This window comes from Lithobates pipiens, unplaced genomic scaffold (assembly GCF_037356315.1).
Source record: "Lithobates pipiens isolate NorthernLeopardFrog02 unplaced genomic scaffold, aLitPip1_a1.2 Scaffold_8, whole genome shotgun sequence".
In the NCBI taxonomy this organism is placed as follows: domain Eukaryota; kingdom Metazoa; phylum Chordata; class Amphibia; order Anura; family Ranidae; genus Lithobates; species Lithobates pipiens.
Window position 1 is genome coordinate 339,755,176 of NW_027507903.1, and position 20,307 is coordinate 339,775,482.

Below are 20,307 nucleotides of genomic sequence, written 5' to 3' on the forward strand. Positions count from 1 at the left end.
ATTCATAAGCCCTGCTATGAAGTTTTAATAATTACCAGATCTGTAAGAAAAATAAAAAAAATCTCTTAAGTAAACCATAGTTGCTGAATGAAAAAGGATGTGCCTTTAAGCAAACTTCATCTTGATCCCCACATGCCTGTTAGTTTAGATTACCAGCCACAGCAATTCACTGCTGAGCCTAAATGCTTTCTAGAGGAAAGATGACCCTGAATTGTAATCCAATTACTTAAGGTAATCACTGCTGTGGAAGATAGCAACTGCCTATTGTTGAAATAATCTTGATCAGATAATCCTGCCCTTGGCTTTATTAAAGCGCTCCCATTCTCTCCGCTGTGATGTTATAGGAAAAATGCTCAACCACACAAATAGGATAAAACACAGCTAGTAAACCAGAATGAAAAAACGCACCCAATGTCTCATTTTAAAATTGGTGATAAAACAAAATGCTTTCTCTAAAATAACTAAAATACCAAATTAACATTCAAGATTGGTACTTGTGGAGTTCACTTCCTAACATTGTTGCTGTTATTTATCTTTTATTTGCCCATTAATCCTTAAACAATGAAAAATGTTAGACAGATACCAGAGAAGGAAATCCTTTATTAGTCACCGAGGCTTCACTCACACAGAGCAGTGATCAGAGTCTTTAGATGCAACTCATTGCTCTGCCCCTTTATCAAATGGGATTTAAATGACTGAAAGCCTCTATTCATTTTTTATGGATGACCTGACTTGCAGACAATTTGAGGTTAACACATGTTTGGAAATCCAATGCATTTTAGGAGTGGCAATGTCCGTGCATGTATGAACTTCCAATGAGTCTAAATGACAGCTCAGTTAAACCATAAAACTGAATAGAAACAGTCACATCTGCTTTAAAGCCTACTTAAAGTAAATTTAAACCCTAACTGGATAACATATATATTGCTAAAGCACTAAAATTCCATGATTCACCCCATACAATGCTGTTTTTTTTTATATCTATTTCTCTTTTTTGGGGGGGGATCTCAGTGCTGCTGATCTCCTCCGGCTTCTTTTAGCCACTTCCTGTCTACATACAGTATACTTGGCCTTGTGTTAGCTGCAAAGCAAGGCTCTGAACTAGCATCTGATGTTGACAATGGTGGACCATATCTGCACAATGTAGATCAGTAGGCCATTCATTCTCAAGGCTGGTGCAAGGATTTTTGACACCCTAGGTCAGGGATATGCAATTAGCGGACCTCCAGCGGTTGCAAAACTACAAGTCCCATCACGCCTCTGCCTCTGGGTGTCATGCTTGTGGCTATAAGAGTCTTGCTATGCCTCATGGAACTTTTAGTTCTGCAACAGCTGGGAGGTCCACTAATTGCATACGCCTGCCCTAGGTGAAACCTAATTTTTGCCGCCCCCCAGGCTCCGCCCATGACTCCCTGCCCTTTACCCTACCCATGTGTACGGTGGAGGTAGCAGGGGTGGAGATTCTGTGGGGAGTCTCCACCTATTTCTTCAGCCGTGGTCAACAGGCCTGCACTTGCGCCTCTGGACCCAGCCTGAAGACAAAGAGTAGCGGCACTGTCTCGCTTCCCCATGCCAACAGGGGCCTGCACCTGGACCTCTGAACCCATCCGCAAGACCTGGAAGTCAAACAGCGCCGGCTCGCTTGCTAAAAACACGTGTGGCACCACTGACTAATGTGCAATCTAAGCCGGTGCCTACCTTGCCTATAGGTAGGGCAGGCTCTGCATATTCTTAACCAGAGGACCATTTACTGCAGTCATAGATGATTAAGTTTATCGTGAGCACTGTATATCCCCCTGCTTAAGCTGGCCATACACTAGTAGAATTGAATTCAATAAGTTTTATTTTAAGAATGTGGTGTGATTTTTACTATCGTTAGTGGGGTCAAATTGATCTTAGTTTTAACTGCAATGATTATAAATTTCAAAGGAGCAGGATGGAAAACTTTTCTTGAATGAGTTTCTAACAGTACATGTGGTTTTCGTTTGGAAACTTCCAGTCATCCCAAAATGGCTTGGTAAACGGAAGGAGAAAAGAATACAAGGAGAGGTCTAAGGATACATTTCTCATTCAGATAATCACACCTTATGGCTTACACTGAGATAGACAAAGATTGCTTTAACAACATAGGTGTATTCTATTGGCCAATCCACAGGTGGCAAACACTGTTGGACCAAGGCCTTTGGTGACAGCCCAATGGACAAAGTATTTAAAGGATCATTTAGTAATATCAGAATATATTCCAGAAAATGAGATGTGGTTAAGCAAATATTCTTTTCTCTGAGACTGTTCTATCTGTCCATATGTTGTCAACTGAAAAAAAATTCTCCAGTTGTGAGGGATCATATATGTTAATAATCAGATTCTATCTTGCAGAACAACAAGGGACATTTAACAAATTTAGAGAAAACCACCATGAGATCAGAGCTTATTGGCTGCAAGCACCGATCAATGTGTTCTGGCAGGGGTGAATCAGAACACAAAGACACAGTGGGAGAGATTGCTGCACCAACATCCCTTGTGTTGATATGGCGATCTGTCTGTTGGGTTGAATGAAAAAAAAAAAAAAAAATTGTGTGTACTAGGCTTAAACAAAAAACTTCTCGTTGGCTCCCTTTTGGTCTGTTTTATTTATTTTTTTTGCCATTTTTTTGTGATACGGCACTGCATTGCTTTAACTGACAATTGCGTGGTCATGCGACATACTCAAATAAAACTAGGATTTTTTTGTCAAACTTACCTGTAAAATCCTTTTCTTTAAGTACATCCTGGGACACAAAGTCAGGCTAATATTCTTTACCTGCTGGATTATACTTCATCAGGTGAATGGACACTGGTAGACCAAAGGTCTTCAAACAGGAAGTGATCACCTATATAACCCCTCCCATACAGGAAGTACTTTAGTTTTGTAGCAAGCACTAAATCCTCAAAAAAGAGGGGAGGGATCTCTGTGTCCCATGATACACTCAAAGAAAAGGATTTTACAGATAAGTTTGATGAAAAATCCTATTTTCTTTTTCATACATCATGGGACACAGAGTCAGGCTAATATTCATTACTTGCTGGGACATCCCAAAGCAATAGCCTTAAGGGGAGGGAGACACCCTGCCAAACAATAGCCATCAGAACCTATACGGCAGTACACTGCGGGCGAAAGCCGACTCCTCGGCTGCTCAAACATTCACTTGATAAAATATTGTGAACGTATGCACCGAAGACCAGGTAGCAACCTTACAAATCTAAGCTACAAATACCCGATGGCAAAAAACCCAGGAGGTTCCTACACCCCTGGTAGAATGAACTCTCACTCTAAAGGGAGGAGCTTTATGTTTCAGACCATAGGCCTGAATAACCAATTAGCGGACCCAATAGGCAATGGAAGATATCTGTCCCTTCTTAGGTGCTTTTGGTAAAGCAAAAAAATAAATAAAAAAATAAAAATAGAGTCTGATACTCGGATCAGACCACAGATCTAGACAAATAAACCTTGACTGCCCCGGACAACATCCAAAGAATGCAGTTGTCTCTCCGCCGAACGAGGCTGAGAGAAAAAGAAGGCAAAATAATGTCCTGTTGATGTCCAGGTTGTAACACGACTGTCATGAGGATCAAGTATGGTTCTCTGCATGAAAGGGCCGCCAACTCTGGCACTCTTCTAGCCAAGGTGATAGCCATCAGGAAGGTTAGCGTGCGTGACAGTCTAATGGAATTTCCTTAATAGGTTCAAATGCTTGTTTCTGTAACACAGACAGCACCAAGTTCAAGCCCCAAGGGCACATAGGTGATCTAATTGGGGGGAGCATGGGGGTTGCCCCTTGCATAAAGGTTTCGTATCAGTGAATGGGACCATGGCCATTCTATTGTCATTCTCCCAATCTCCGGTAACCAGGGCCTTCTGGGCCAGCCTGGTGCCACCAGAATGACTTGAACCCCCTCTCTCCGAGTCCTGTGCAACAAATGTGGCAGGAGAGGGATTGGAGGGAAAGCATAAACCAGGAGTCCATGGAACTATCAGTGCATCTGCTCCAATTGCCAGGGGATCTCTTGTTCGAGACACAAACTGCTGTAACTTGTTGTTGAACCTGGATGCCAGTAGGTCGACCTCTGGCCATCCCCAACGTTGTAAAATTTCCTGGAACACCTCTGGGTTTAGGGACCATTCTCCTGGGTAGATCTGAGTGAGTGAAATATTTGTATAGCGCACAACGTGAACTGAATCGCCTCAAGGCGCTGTGAAGAGCTTAGTTGTCCAACTTCTACAAGAGGAAGGTCTTGAGTTTTTCCTAAAGGCCTGGTGGTTTTCTTCCAGGCGGATGTTGGTTGGTAGCGCGTTCCATAGCCGTGGTCCTTGGACAGCGAATCTCCGTTCCCCCTTTGATTTGTACCGAGATTTGGGAACGAGGAGGAGGTTTTTGTTAGATGATCTAAGACTGCGGTTTCATGTGTAGTGTTTTATTTTCTCAATTAGGTATTGAGGAGCATCTCTATGCACACATTTGTGGGTGAGGCAGAGGGTCTTGAATGTGATCCGATTCTTTATGGTTAGCCAGTGTAGGTTCCTCAGGGAAGGGGAGATTGATTCCCAGGGTTTTTTTCCTGTTATCAGCCTTGCCGCCGTGTTTTGGATAAGTTGTAATCTCGCAAGTTGATATCGGGGTAATCCTATGTACAGTGAGTTTGCGTAGTCAAGTCGTGAGTTAATGACTGAACCATGGAGGCTTTGTGATGCACAAAGCACTAACAGCCCTGGTTGAGTGTGCTTTGACCTGAAAAAGTGGAACCTAAGACACTGGCGAAAAAACTGAGGGACTCCCGGTAAGGGGAGGGGTTGTATGGGGAATTAAACTTCCTGTTTAGGGTATGCCAGTGTCCATCACCTGAAGGTGCCATATAACCCATACAGTTATTACTGTGGCTCTGTGTCCCGTGATGTACAATAAAGAAATGCCAATTGCTGCAACAGCTGGCTGAATAACCGAACTGGCCAAAGAAAAGGAAGCCTTTAATAATAACTAAGCCCTGTGTGTTATCTACTGGACAAGTTAAGTTCTTGTTTAAGGAAGAGACTGCTGCATCTACAGCTGGCATGCTCCATTTTTTAACCACTTGCTTACTGGGCACTTAAACCCCCCTCAGTCCCAGACCAATTTTCAGCTTTCAGCGCTGATGCACTTTGAATGACAATTGCGCGGTCATACAACACTGTACCCAAATGAAATTTTTATCATTTTTTTCCCCACAAATAGAGCTTTCTTTTGGTGGTATTTAGTTACAGCTCGGAGTTTTATTTTTTGCTAAACAAACAAAAAAAGATGCAAAAAAAAAAAAAAAAAAAATCATGTTTTAATAGTTTGTTATACAATTTTGCAAACGGGTCATTTTTCTCCTTCGTTGAAGTGCGCTGATTAGGCGGCACTGATGGCTGCATTGGTGGGCACTGATGGGCTGCATTGGTGGGCACTGATAGGCTGCATTGGTGGGCACTGATAGGCTGCACTGGTGGGCACTGATAGGCATAGTTAAGGCGGCACTAATAGGCACAGATAAGGCGGCACCGATCGGCACAGATAAGGCGGCACTGATGGGCAAAGATGGGCACAGATAAGATGGCATGGATGGGTGGCACGGATAAGTGGCACGGATGGGCACTGATAGGTACCACTGATAGATGGGACTGATGGGCACTGATAGGTGGCACTGATAGGTGGCACTGCTGGGCACTGATGGGCGGCACTGGGGTGCAGCACCTTTGCGGCAGATTGTGGGCACTGTGGGTGGCATTGTTGGTGGCACTGCTGGATGGCACTGTGGGTGGCACTGTGGGTGGCGCTGTGGGCACTATGGGCACTGCTGGGTGGCACTGATGGGGGACACTTACTTTCATTCAGGATGGCACTGTGGTGGGCAGGTGGGCACTGGCAGGGGGCAGGTGGTCAGCTGTATTGCTGGCCGTGATCGGGACTGATGTCCCGATCACGGCCGCCGGTGATCGGCTTTTTTTTTCTCTCCTCGCGCTGTCAGCGCGAGGAGGAATAATAGCCGATTGCCGGCTCCGTTCTGTCACATGATCAGCTGTCATTGGCTGACAGCTGATCACGTGATAAGGGGTCGGGATCGACCCCTTACACGGATCGGTGATCAGGCGAGTCTCATGGACTCGCCGATCACAGAGCGCGCCGCGCGCGCCCCTCAGGGGGCGCGCAGGCCGCTCGTAACCGGGACGTCGTCCCGGAAAAGTAGATCCGCGCTAATGCCGTCATTTGGCAATAGCGCGGATCTCAAGTGGTTAATAAACTTTTCATCCATGGGATATAACAGGGAAAACCTCTCAGGAGGAACAAAAATCCGGTCAGGATGTTTCCAATCAGCGTACACCGCCTGTTCCAACAGGGGGTGTAGAGGGAAAGTCTGTGCGACCTGAAAAGGCCTCAGAGATCCCAAAGAGGACCAGGGGGGCTCAGTCAGCTCTGCAAGAGGCAACTGGAGGCAAGAGGCAAGTGTCAAATGGATCCGATCGGTCAATCCCTTGATTCATTTTGGAACCACTTGTGAGACTAGAGACCAGGAGCTCAGAGAGCTCAAACAAACCATGCCATCCACCTTGCAGACACTGATCAAAAATGAAAGTACTTCCTGTAACGGAGGGGTTATATAGGGGATCACTTCCTGTCTGAAGACCTTTGGTCTGCCAGTGTCCACTCACCTGATGATGAAGTATAACCCAGCAGGTAATGAATATTAGCCTAACTCTGTGTCCCATAAAGTATGAAAAAGAAATGACGGCAAAAGGCACAAGTACTAATTTGTCCAGGAATAGGATTACGGCATACATTAGACCTGAGACTAGGGTAGGGGTAAGCAGCACAAAGAACCAATGAGCTGTGCTGCAGTTCACGTACTGTGCCCATAGGAGGAAAAAACAGAGTTAAACTCAGCATTCTTCTGCTTTTCTTTTCACTGGAAAACAAAACCTCTAAATGTTACTTCATTGCCGCAGAATAAAATCTAGTCTTTTTCCCTTCCAGACAGGGTTGTTGCTGTGCGTCATAGTTGTGTAAATCTTAGAACTGGACAGACAGAAATACAAGTCTTCGGGTAGGAAAATGTCCTTCCCCTTCACAAAAACGTGCCACTTTGTGTTGGTCTATCACATTAGATCCCAATAAAACACATTTACATTTTTGGTTGTAACATGACAAAATGTGGAAAATTTCTAGGGATATGAATACTTTTTCAAGGCACTACATGTACTTCACTTGAGTATTTATAATTTTGACTGAAATTCAGAGTGTTAACCAATTCTAGAATACGTGCCAGAAATGGGTATATAATATAGAGTTCCACACAAAAATGGTGACAAAACATTGCAAAGGTTAGTAATAAATCTGTACTATTATACATTATTTTATGCCATAAATCTATCTATTTAGGGTTTTTCATATATATATATTCCAACATACAATTTAAGATTTCTTGCTGCTTTAAAGTCATGTAGTTCTGTTCTATACTGGAATAGTGGGAGGTAATTTTATTTAGATCACCAGGGCATTAGGGTCAGGATGTGATAAGGTTGTTTTGTACTTTTTAATAAAAAAATATACATTTTAGACCAGATTACAAAATAGACCACAGTTACAATTACCCATTAAGATGCTCAGAAGTTTTTGAACCCTGGAATTGACACCAACAATTCGGTAAAGTCCCTGTTCACCGATTCCTGCAAAAAACAAACATGTTGTTATTTATATAGTTAAATAAAAAGGCAGCTTTTGTTTTTGATTTACCGCTCTTACAGTGAAACTACAGATTTCTCAGTTTTTTCTTTAATATGCAAGTGTCAAAGTTCAGCTCAACATAAATAATTGTATTAGCATGTTAAAATCTTTTTTTTTTTCTAGTGTATAGTTTGCAAGTATATACAATATGTGCAATTCTGTAGCGATTAAGCTAAAATAAGGTAATACATTACATGCATTAAGGCTTGTTAAGCAGGGGTTTTAAATCAGTGGTCATCAACCCTGTCCTTGGGGCCCACTAACAGGCCAGGTTTTCTGTATTACCTTGGGAAGATGCAGACTAGAATACTGCAATCACTGAGCAGCAAATGATATCACCTGTCATGTATTTCAGTTATCTTGCAAACCTGGCCTGTTAGTGGGCCCTGAGGACGGGGGTTGATGACCACTGTTTTAAATGATGGACATTGTGTTAATGTAGCAGAGCAGGAGCTAGTGTTGGGGTTTAGTTAAGGATTAGGTTTGTGTTATTCTCTCTTTAGAGATTAGGATAGGGGGAATTAAGTGTTAAGAGGTTATTTTAGTGGTCAAAATGATCTTTACAATGGGGTACACTTTCCTCTGAGTTTGCTCTCCAGCGATGGGAGTTCCGAGTTCCGGCCTCCACTCACTTGCTGCCATCTTCTTCCAGGTGAAGGGTACTTCGCATGCAGTGGTCCCTGGATTGTAGTGGGCGTACTGTACACTGCACATGAACCTCAGTCAGTGTACAAAAACCACACATTGGCTGGCAAACCAGAGTTATTTTTATCTTTTTCATAAAGAAAACCCAAAGTCTCTTCTGCCAAAAAATATTACCTGCTGGCAAATTCCTGATTACGAAGTTTACTTCTGCAAGTGTTTGGAAAAGTTAAGAGTCATTTTGGGGTAAGTTTAAATTTCTAGATTTAAATTTGGGGGATGGGTTTGGGGGTAAGTGTTAAATGCTCTTTTTAGGCATTAGATCATATGTTAGGGTTGAGATGGCTCCCTTTAGGAGTTCAGGGATGATGGGAGGAAAAATAAAAAACTTAATTTCCCTGTTTTTTTTTTATCCCTTCTTACCCTTTTTTTAAAATAAAATATACTCACACACTAATAAATCCAGCATTGGTCTGCTGTGATCTGGCATTTCGCTCTACACACTGGGTCCCACACTACCATCTTAGATTTGGAACATCATCAGGAGGTGGCTGTCTCTTCCTGGTTCAGGCAGCCAGCCCCCCTGATGATGTACCATCAAGTCCACCCACCCCCTCAAGCTACTGTATTTAAGCCGATACCACCTCGAATATGTGATATGTATATCCCAGGAGGCTTCAAAAGCAGATGAGATGTTGGGGTAGGCTGAAACATGAAAAAAAAAGTATGCAAAGAAAAAAAAATTGGCATTTTAGATTATGGGGGAAGGGGGGTGAAATTCCAGAAAAATGTAATACTGGAGTGAAGGTACACTAAGTGTTAAGGGCTTATTTTTGTGAATTAAATCACACCCATTTTTGTGCCTTTACATCTACTTTAACCTTTTGCCGACCGCTGTTTGCCTATATAGGTTGGCACAATGGCAGCGGTGGGCAAATTGGCGTACCTATATGTCCCCTTTAAGAGGTGGGGATAGCAGGGGCACGTGCACTGCCGCGTACAGTGTGACCGTGCCTGCCGGTCTCCCAGAGAACCGTGTCACAGAGCCTCAGAACAGGGAAGTGCCTATGTAAACAAGGTATTTCCCCATTCTGGCTTGTGTCATGACAGAGATCACCGCTCCCTGTCATCTGGAGCAGTGATCGGCATCATGTGACTTGAACCCCACCCCCCCACAGTTAGAATCACTCCCTAGGACACACTTAACCCCTTCATCGCCCCCTAGTGGTTAACCCCTTCACTACCTGTGTCATTTACACAGTAATCAGTGCATTTTTCTAACACTGATTGCTGTATAAATGACAATTGTCCCAAAATAGTGTAAAAAGTGTCCGATGTGTCCGCCATAATGTCACAGTCCCAAAAAAAAAAAAAAAAAAAAAAATCACAGATCACCGCCATTACTAATAAAAAAAAAAAATGCCATAAAACTATCCCCTATTTTGTAGATGCTATAACTTTTGCGCAAACCAATCAATATGCCTATTTTTTTTATTTTTTTACCACAAATATGTAGAACATACATATTGGCCTAAACTGAGGAAAACTTTTTTTTTTTTATATATTTTTGGGGGATATTTATTATAGCTAAAAATAATGAATTTTTTTCAAAATTGTCGCTCTTTTTTGTTTATAGCACAAAAAATAAAAACCCCAGCGGTGATCAAATACCACCAAAAGAAAGCTCTATTTCTGGGAAAAAAGGATGTGATTTATTTTTTTTGTGTTACCACAAAAGTGTTACTACAAAATTAGAAAAACAAAAATGTCTTAATTCCATTTGTATACAACGCTGCACCAGAATTTGTGTGTCATTATAAATGGGCTAAATTTTAGGATAACAAGAAAACTTTTCTTTACCACCTTCCCACCCAATAGCAGAATGATGGCAAGGCGGTGGCTTTACGGTTCTGAGTGGAAGTCATACATCATCCTCTCAGAAAGCGCCGCTTGGGGGGCCGTGCAGTGGCATGATCTCTCACCAGTTGTGTCCACCAGACACAGCCGATGACTGATCAGTGTACCAGCTTGCTGTAAACAATGGACGGCTTCCTTTCATGCCATCCATTGTGTACAATTGTGTTGCTAGCTGTGATTGATCAATGTGATCACATGGAACAAGCAGGGCAAATCACAGCCCATCTGTACCATGTGAATAGCTTTGGCCAATCACAGCTAATAACAAAACAAATTGAATGGATCAGTTTGATTTAGTAAATTAGTAAAGTTACTTATAGCATGCAATTCACTGCTTAAAGCAATCATAATGTGTAAAAAAATAAAAAATAAATAAAAAAAATCCTGATCACTTCCCCAGAGAAGTACAATGTTACAATGGGAACACAATATTGCTTTGGTCACAGAGTGTTACTGTTGAAAAATAAATAAATAAATAAAATAAAAAAAAAGGAAAGAAAAAACATGTTTTTCGTACTGCCACCAGTCAGTGTCACTAATTGCTGGCAAACCAGTTATATGATGACGTCATACTGTATGTAAAAAAAAACTAAATTGTGAACTTTTTTTTTTTTTTTTAACCTTTTCATTTTCCAAAAAACGATGACAAAAAATTACATCTTCAAAAACCCAACATGTTACTAGATACCTTGTACTGTGTTTGTACTGTGCTGGCATTTAAGGGTCTCAAGAAATCACTACATCAGGACTGATCAATTTTCAGTTATACCGCAGATGAAATAAGTATTGAACACGTCACCATTTTTGTAGGTACATTTATTGCTATAAGTGCTATTGACATTACATTTTTACCACGTCAGTAACAGCCCATTCAATCCATACATATAAAGAAACCAAAACAAATACGTTCAGAAATTAAGTTATGTGTATTACAATGGAATGACACAGGGAAAAAGTATTGAACACATGAAGAAAGGGAGGTGCAAAAAAGACATGGAAAGCCAAGACACCAGCTGAAATCTTTCAGTAATTAGAAAGCAATCCTGCCCCTCAGTGCAAATATCAGCTGGTGCAATCTCAACTGATGGGCTATAAAAAAAGGTGTCTCATTACCAAGGTGTCACACAAACATTTCAGGATGGATAAAAGCAAAGAGCTCTCTTAAGATCTTCACAACCTTGTTATTGCAAAACATATTGGATGGCATTGGTTACAGAAGGATTTCTAAATTTCTGAATGTTCCAGTGAGCACGGTTGGGGCCATAATCTGGAAGTGGAAAGAACATCATTTCATCATAGACCGGCACATACCAGGTGCTTCTCGCAAGAGTTCTGACAGAAGAGTGAAAAGTTGTCCAAAAGCCAAGAACCACTTTTGGAGAGCTTCAGAAAAAAACTGGAATTAGCATGTACAATTGTTCCAAAGAAAATAATAAGTAATACACTCAACCGCCATGGCCTGTATGCACACTCACCACACAATTCTGCATTGCTACAAAAAATAGTGTCACTGGTCGCAAAATATTGTCAAAGGTGTCTGATCTGTCTGCCGCAATGTCACAGTCACAATACAAATCACAGATCGCTGCCATTACTAGTAAAAAAAAAATGCCATAAATCTATCCCCAATTTTGTAGGTGCTATAACTTTTGCACAAACCAATATCAATATACACTTATTGCGTTTTTTTTTTACCAAATATATGAAGAATACATATTGACCTAAACTGAGGAAGAAAAAAAAACTTTTTTTTTTTATTGGGATATTTATTAAAGCAATAGTAAAAAATATTGTGTTTTTTTCAAAATTGTCATTAATTTCTTCTTTATAGAGCAAAAAATAAAAACCACAGAGATGATCAAATACCACCAAAAGAAAGCTCTATTTGTGGGGGAAAAGATGATAAACATTTGATTTGGGTGCAGTGTTGCATGACTGCGCAATTATCATTCAAAATGTTACAGGGCTGAAAGCTGAAATTTGGCCTGGGTAGGAGGGGGGTGAAAATGCCGTGTACTGAAGTGGTTAAAGTTTGCTGCTCAACATTTAGACATGCTTGTGAAATACTGGGAAAATAGTCTGATGTGAACAAAATTTAACTCTTTAGATGCCATAATACAACCCCATGTTTGGAGGTCAAATGGCACTGCACATCACCCCAAAAACACCCCCACATACGAACAGTGAAGTGTGGAGGTTGGAAAACCATAGTGTGGGGCTGTTTTTCAGCATACGGTACTGAAAAACTTCATATTATTAGAGGAAGGATGAATTTAAAAACATATCAAGACATTCATGATAAAAATCTACTGCCATCTACCAGGATGAAGAAGATGAAACAAGGGTGGACATTTCAAAAAGACAATGATCCCAAACACAAAGCCAAGGAAACTCTCAAATGGCTTGAAAAAAATATATAAAACTGCTAGAATGGCCAAGCCAATCACCTGACTTGAATTCATTAGAAAATCTATAGAAAGAACTAAAAAGATCAGAGTTCATAGAAGAGGCCCACTGAACCTTCAAAATTTGAAGACTGTTATGCCCTGTACACACGGTCGGACTTTCTGACAGAAAACGTTCGATCGGACTGTGTTGTCAGAAATTACGATCGTGGGCTTCATTGGACTTTTTCCATCGGAATTTCCAACACACAGTTTGAGATCTTGTTCTAAAATTTTCCGACAACAAAATCCAATCATTTAAATTCTGATCGTGTGTAGTCAATTCCGATGAACAAAGTGCCACGCATGCTCAGAATAAATTACGAGACAAAAGCTCTTGGCTACTAGCCTCTTTATAGTCCTGACGTACGAATTGTCACCTCGCTCTGAATGATTGGATTTTCTGACAACTTTGCGGGACCGTGTGTATGCAACACAAGTTTGGCCACACTCTGTCAGAATTTTTTTTATTACACATAACTTCATTTCTGAAAGTATTTGTTTTGGTTTCTTTATATATATGGATTGCATGGGTTGTTACAAACATATAGTGAAAATTTCATATCAATAGCACCTTTAGAAATATATTTACCTAGAAAAATAATTAATGTTCAATACTTATTTTACCCGCTGTATACCCTAGTTTGTGGACTCTCTAGTTTATTTAGCAAATAAAAAATAAATTAAAAAAAAGTGGTTTAATACCTAAATACCAAAAGAAAGCTTTAGTTAAAAATGCTAAAAAATGTCTTTGGGTACAAGCATGACAGTGCAATTGTCATTCAAAGAGTGACTGCACTGAAAGCTGAGCAGGAAGGGGGTAAAAGTGCCCTGTATTGAAGTATAATATATAGGCAGGGCTTTACCCTCCCATACTATAACAACATGTTTTTTTCTATATATATCAACAAAATATAGCAAACAAAATCAACACAGAGTGAACACGCTTATAGCAAAACTGTGAAAAAATCCTCCGGTCCATAAAGTGTATACAGATGTAAAAGATAAAGTGGTTAAACATATCTACAGTATGGGTGGCGTGACACGCTATGGTTTTGCCTCAATAGAACTACAGCAGAACAGGATATCTTTTGGAGTTCGCGATCGGCCGACGCTTTTCCATTGATGATATGCCCTATGTTAAATTACTCCTGTAAGTGTACTTCTTTTTACTTTTACTTTTAATAAATGGTTTTACACTATCTGGAGTGTTCTTTCTTCCTATGGTGGACCATTTGCCTTTCTGTTGGAACACATTCGAGTCTCGCTCTAAGGGGTTCTGTCTTGGATGATTCGAGATTGACGCACACCCTGACCTGATTCTTAAGACAAGCGCTCCTTACTGGAGCATCTGGTAAGGAGCCATTGTTATCCGTATGGTGGTGGTGCACCTCAATTTGCTTCACGTCAACATATGTTTTAAAGATTGGACAGTCACTTTGGACACGTGGTGTTTTGTTCATTTTTATTCACAAGGACTTTATAATGTTGCCACATCAACTATCCATGTGATTCATGTCTTTTTTTCTGAAGGTTTCTTTCTGTATGCCCTTTTTGGGCACCAGTATTACTGAGATTTAGTGTTTATGATAATAGGGTTTTGTTTACACTAATGGGTGACATTATACATATATTCACTATTGTATGTAATCAATGCATTTAATTTTGGTGTTTATGGTATTTTCATGCAATACTGAGCACCTTTATGCTTCACTGTTTTAGTTGAGATATCTATATCCTAATATGAAATATTAGGGATTGCGCAGTTCTTTTCCTTTTTTCTATATCTACAGTACAAAGCTCCTCACAAGAGCATTTGACAATGAGCAAATGAAAAAAAAAAAAAAAACCCCACTGTCAAACATATGGTAGAATACAACACACAAGATATTACAACTGCAATATCACCAAAGCATATGAAGCAGGTAATTTCACTTAATATTTACTGGCACTGTTAAATGCATCTATTTACACACAAGTTACTACAGGGTTCTCCTAACTGATGGCAGAATGTTACCAAGAAATACCTATGTTGCATCTAACTGCTATTGATTCAAGGAACAGCACACCTTAGGAACAAGTGGTAAAAGCCTGATCGCAACAGAATCCCTCTGAACTAGTAGATGTAAATTACAAGAACAATAGCAACTATCCACTTCAATAGTCACAAATGACTTTAAAAAAAAAGTCAAGCGGTTTAAGACCTTTAATTGCTCATATACTGTATGTCTTGACTATGGCTGTCAATTGCAGCAGACTAATGAAATGTATTCACTGTCATTATTTGTGCACATCATTGTTACAGTGTCAAGTCAAATTCATTCTTCATAGATTTTGACATTTTGTAGTATAGACAGATTATAATGGTTGTATCTTCCTAACAGTCTTCTGTCATTCATGGGATTGAAAACCAGTAAAGAAAAAAAATACCTTAGGATGACAACGATTGCGCGGCACATGAGGCAGATAAGTGTAGCATAATGTTCTCTATATCGGCACACTGACATACATTTCCCCAGCATTATATAAGTCGATCAAGATGGCATGAATTTGACAATGTTGCATATTAGGTAGGTACTGTAATAATATAACATGGTATAGCCCTATTTTTTAACTAATACTTGGCCTGATTAAAAAAAATAAAAAAAAATACAGAAGACTATAATGTCTAGAGCAACTAATAAAATTAGAATTTTAACTTCCTGAAGTGAACAAGAAGAGTCTAGACTGGTAAAAAAATAAGTCTTACAAAAAAATTGCTCCTTTGGTCAGTTTTAAACTCTATTTGCTGTGTGCTTTAACTAATTGAAAGATGCTTGCATGAAGGAAAAGCAGGACGTGCATGCACGCACACACTTTATCTTCCTCCTTGTCAATAGATCACCTTTACAGTAGTATATACCCCCTCAAAACAATATTCTTCACATATCAACCCAAGCAACTGCATATCTATCCCTCCAACAGTAAATCTATCAACTCTAGATATATACAATAGTCACATTTAACTGGACTTGTTTAGTAATGTTGAAGTTTATTCAATACTTAGAAGTATCAGGAAAACTCCAGATGCTTATCTTGCCTCTAACAGCAGCATACCTATCTCCCCAGAACTATAGCTACTTGACTCATCTAGAGTACTGATCAGCTCTGTAGGTCCTATCCCTGACTGAAGATTGGATGAGACAGGCAGAGATTAGGATCTACTATACCTTTTCCATCACTAAAAGAAGTATAAAAACCATAATTCTTGGAGAAAACACTAAGGCTGGGTTCACACTAGCTGCGGCTGCAGGGCAGAGAAGGGGGTCTGGTGTGTCCCTGCTCTCTGTTTCAGGTGCAAATCTGAATTTGGCCTTGAAACGGATCCAAAAATGCACAGGACCCTTTTCCAGTGAGCCCCGAGCCTGCCTCTGGGATGTGCCACATTCTCCTGTCATGCAAATTGGATGCACATCCAATTCGCATCAGTGTGAAAACAGCCTAAGACAGAAACTGGCCACCCCACAGCATATTTCATACGTTATATCGTAGTTACATCGGAAAAGCTTCAGTGGGTACACACTGCCTGCAACTGGCATTGTTTGGAAGTCATGATATATGGTCTAATGTTGCTTGATCACAATCTTGTGCCCTTGTTACTGAAGTTTTCATCCAGGATTGCAATGGACATGATCATGGTTGTTCCACTGGAATGAGCTGACACATCCACACACCACACTTTAACAGGATGGCCAAAGTATTTATCTACCACTCTGAGCAGCATTTTATATTGACTCGGATACTGTTGCGATATTCCCTCAGGCTGACGGAGGCCAAATTTGTATTATGAATAGGCTCAGATTGAAGCTTGTCAATATTATTCTTTGATTAGGGGCCGAGTGTCTGTGCCCATCGGATGAGCAAAGTGGGGATTTTCCTAACTATCTACAGTGCAAGCGGACAACACTTCACATGGCTGCAGGGAAGTGTATGATTATAGCTGAAATCTATGCCTGGATTTCGATAATGAATGTCTATACCTGCAAGTACAATCAATCAATTAATAAACACAATGTTTTGAAGAACTTACTGATACACTTTCATATTTGCTGTAATTGTATTCTTGATTTGAGATTTGCGGTTTCCAAAACTGAGATTATTCTGACATGTTTTTGCATACAAGCCTTTCAGGCTGGCGTTTTAATGGCTTTTCAAAATTTGTATCGTGGAGGAGCATGAAAAACAGTTTGAGGGGGCCTCCTGCGACCTGTAGCAGCTGCTTTGGCTATAGAGCAAAGCATACTGTAAACCACCAACTGTACTGTGTATATAACAGCTATCATCATAGAATATTCCTGATACTAATGGTTTAAGACACATCGTTCATTTTGAGTGTTCTTCTCAAAGATTTAGGAAAATCTAGGGGATTGTCAATTACTCACTATCCTGGCTAGAAGGTTAAGTGTATACACCGAAAGCTGAAAATTGGTCTGGTTCGGAAGGGAGTTCAAGTGCCCAGTGGTCAAGTGATTAATGTGACATATAAATTGTACAACTCAAATGAAAAACAAATTGAAATCTTTGAGGGGGAGGAAGTAAAAATTAAAAAAAATTAAAAATAATGTGGTTGCACAAGTGTGCACACCCTCTAATAACTGGGGATGTAGCTGTGTTCAGAATTAAGCAACCACATTCAGACTCATGTTGAATATGAGTCAGTACACACCTGCCATCATTTAAAGTGCCTCTGAGTAACCCTAAATAAAGTAGGTCTTTCCTGACATTTTCTTAGGCACATCCTACAGCAAAAGCCATGGTCCGCAGAGAGCTTCCAAAGCATCAGAGGGATCTCATTGTTAAAATGTATTAATCAGAAGGGTACAAAAGAATTTACAAGGCATTAGATATACCATAGAACACAGTGAAGACAGTGATCATCAAGTAGAGAAAATATGGCACAAAAGTTACATTACCAATAACTGGACACCCCCTCCAAAATTGATGAAAAGACAAGAAGAAAACTGGTCAGGGAGGCTGCCAGGAGCCCTACAGAAACATTAAAGGAGCTGCAAGAATATCTGGCAAGTACTGGCTGTGTGGTACATGTGACAACAATCGCTGTATTCTTCATATGTCTAAAGCATGGTGGTGGCAGCATCATGCTTTTGGGCTGTTTTTCTTCAGCTGGAACAGGGGTCTTAGTCAAGGTAGAAGGCATTATGAACAGTTCCAAATACCAGTCAATACTGACACAAAACCTCCATGCTTCTGTTGGAAAGCAAAACGTGAAGAGGAACTTCATCTTTCAGCATGACAATGACCCTAAGCATACATCCAAATCAACAAAGGAATGGCTTCACCAGAAAAACATTAAAGTTTTGGAATGGCCCAGCCAGAGCCCAGACCTAAATCTGATTGAAAATCTGTGGGGTGATCTGAAGAGGGCTGTGCACATGAGTTGCTCTTGCAATCTGACAGATTTGGAGTGCTGTAATAAAATCAAAAGGTGCTTCAACAAAGTATTAGTTTAAGGGTGTGCACACTTATGCAACCATATTATTATTATTATTATTTTTTTTTACTTCCCTTCACCTAAAAGATTTCAGTTTGTTGTTCAACTGAGTTGTACAGTTTATAGGTCACATAAAAGGTGGAAAAAGTTCTGAAATGATTTATCTTTGCCTCTTTATTTTTTATTTTATTTTTTACATCACAGAAATCTGATATTTTAACAGGGGTGTGTAGACTTTTGACATCCACTGTATATCTGCCCTGCTCCATCCACTGTTCATCAGCCCCACCTATCCTACCAATCATCTAACTTTCCATACATTTAAATTACTATCCAGAAGACGATTCAATGCAGGTGTGTAGTGATTGCCAATGCTGCTGATCTGGGGTCTGAATTTAAGTGCTTGTACTTATTTACTTTTTATTTTCAAGTACTGCTCATTTGGGGTCTTTAATATATCAATATCTAAATCGCCATACGCCTAAAAAGTGATGCTATAGTGTAAACAGTTAGAGCTCCTATTTGGGATACAGAGGGCTTCAAGCTCAAGGCTGTCCCTTTTATTTTAAAAGCTATCAAAAGCTGAGCTTTAACCGCTTCCCGACCAGCGCACGATGATGTATGTCGGCAGAATGGCAGAGGCAGGCAAATTGGCGTACAGGTACATTTGTTTAAAATTGTCCCCGTGCCATTGCGTGCACGCCAGCGTGCCGGTCGAGACCACCGTGAGTCCGACCGCGGGTCCCGTGGACTCAATCGCCGCGAGGATACCCACGATCGTCTCACGGGGAGGGAGAACGGGGAGATGCCGATGTAAACAGCATCTCCCTGTTCTGCCTAGCAACAAGTGACACTGATCTCTGCTCCCTGTGATTTGAGCAGAGATCAGTGTTCTGTAAATCACAGCCACACCCCCCACAGTTATAAACACACCCCTAGGACACACTTAACTTCATACACTGCCACCTCCTGGTTAATCCCTTCACTGCCAGTGTTATTTACACAGGAATCAGTGCATTTGTGTGGTCCCAATAATGTGTAAAAAATGTCCGATGTGTCCTCCATAATGTCACAGTCACAATAAAAATCGCTGATCGACGCCATTACTAGTAAAAAAATTAAATTATTAATAAAAATGCCATAAAACTATCCCCTATTTTGTAAACACTATAACTTTTGTGCCAACCAATCATTAATTGCCTTTTTTTTTTACCAAAAATATATAGAAGAATACGTATTGGCCTAAACTGAGGAAAAAAAGTTATTTTATATATTTTTGGGGGATATTTATTATAGCAAAAAGTAAAAAATAAAGTGTTTTTTTTTCAAAATTGTTGCTCTTTTTTGTCAATTTTGTTTGGGAGCCACATTGCACGGCCGCGCAATTGTCAGTTAAAGAGTCGCAGTGCCGAATCGCAAAAAGTGCTCTGGTCTTAAGCCAGCAAAATGGTCCGGGGCTTAAAGAGGAAGTAAACCCTAATGGGTTTACTTCCTCTTTGATTCCCTGCAAAGGTAAAACATAATGGACTACTATGCACCGCATAGTAGTCCATTATGTGTCACTTACCTGACACAGGAGCCAGCGAAGTCACCGCTGTCCCCTGTAGTTCTGAGCGTCAATCTTCTTGGTGGATCTCGCTGCTCCGGTGCTGGGAGGCGCATGCGCACGGGAGCCGACACTCGCGGAATATCGCCGACATCTGCGACTTACCCAGTGCGCCTGCGCGCTGATGTCTACGGCGCATGCGCCATAGACAGCAGTGGCTGTCTTCAGGTAAATATCTTCTAAACCATATAGGTTAAGGAAATATTTCTTGGACCTACAGGTAAGCCTTAATCTAGGCTTACATGTAGGTCAAAGTGGTTTGTAAAGGTTTACAACCACTTTGTGGTTAAAAGCTCATTAAAAAAAAAAAAAAAAAGGTAAAAATCAAATATTTGTATTTCTAAATGAATTATTTTTTTTTTTTATTATTTCCTGGAAAAACACTTATCCAGAACTCATAGCCATTTGTATGCCAGGCAGGAGCTCTTGTTA

General features: G+C 40.4%; 1 protein-coding gene across 4 annotated transcripts in view; it reads right to left on the minus strand.

The window, feature by feature from the left end:
- ARHGAP26 (Rho GTPase activating protein 26) overlaps window positions 1-20,307 on the minus strand; it is a 724,944-nt gene that overhangs the window by 359,591 nt on the left and 345,046 nt on the right. For all 4 annotated transcript variants that reach the window (XM_077473114.1, XM_077473113.1, XM_077473112.1 and 1 more), the window contains one exon: window positions 7,643-7,717. In XM_077473114.1, the coding sequence (XP_077329240.1) occupies window positions 7,643-7,717 (75 nt within the window). The remainder of the gene's footprint in view (window positions 1-7,642; window positions 7,718-20,307) is intronic.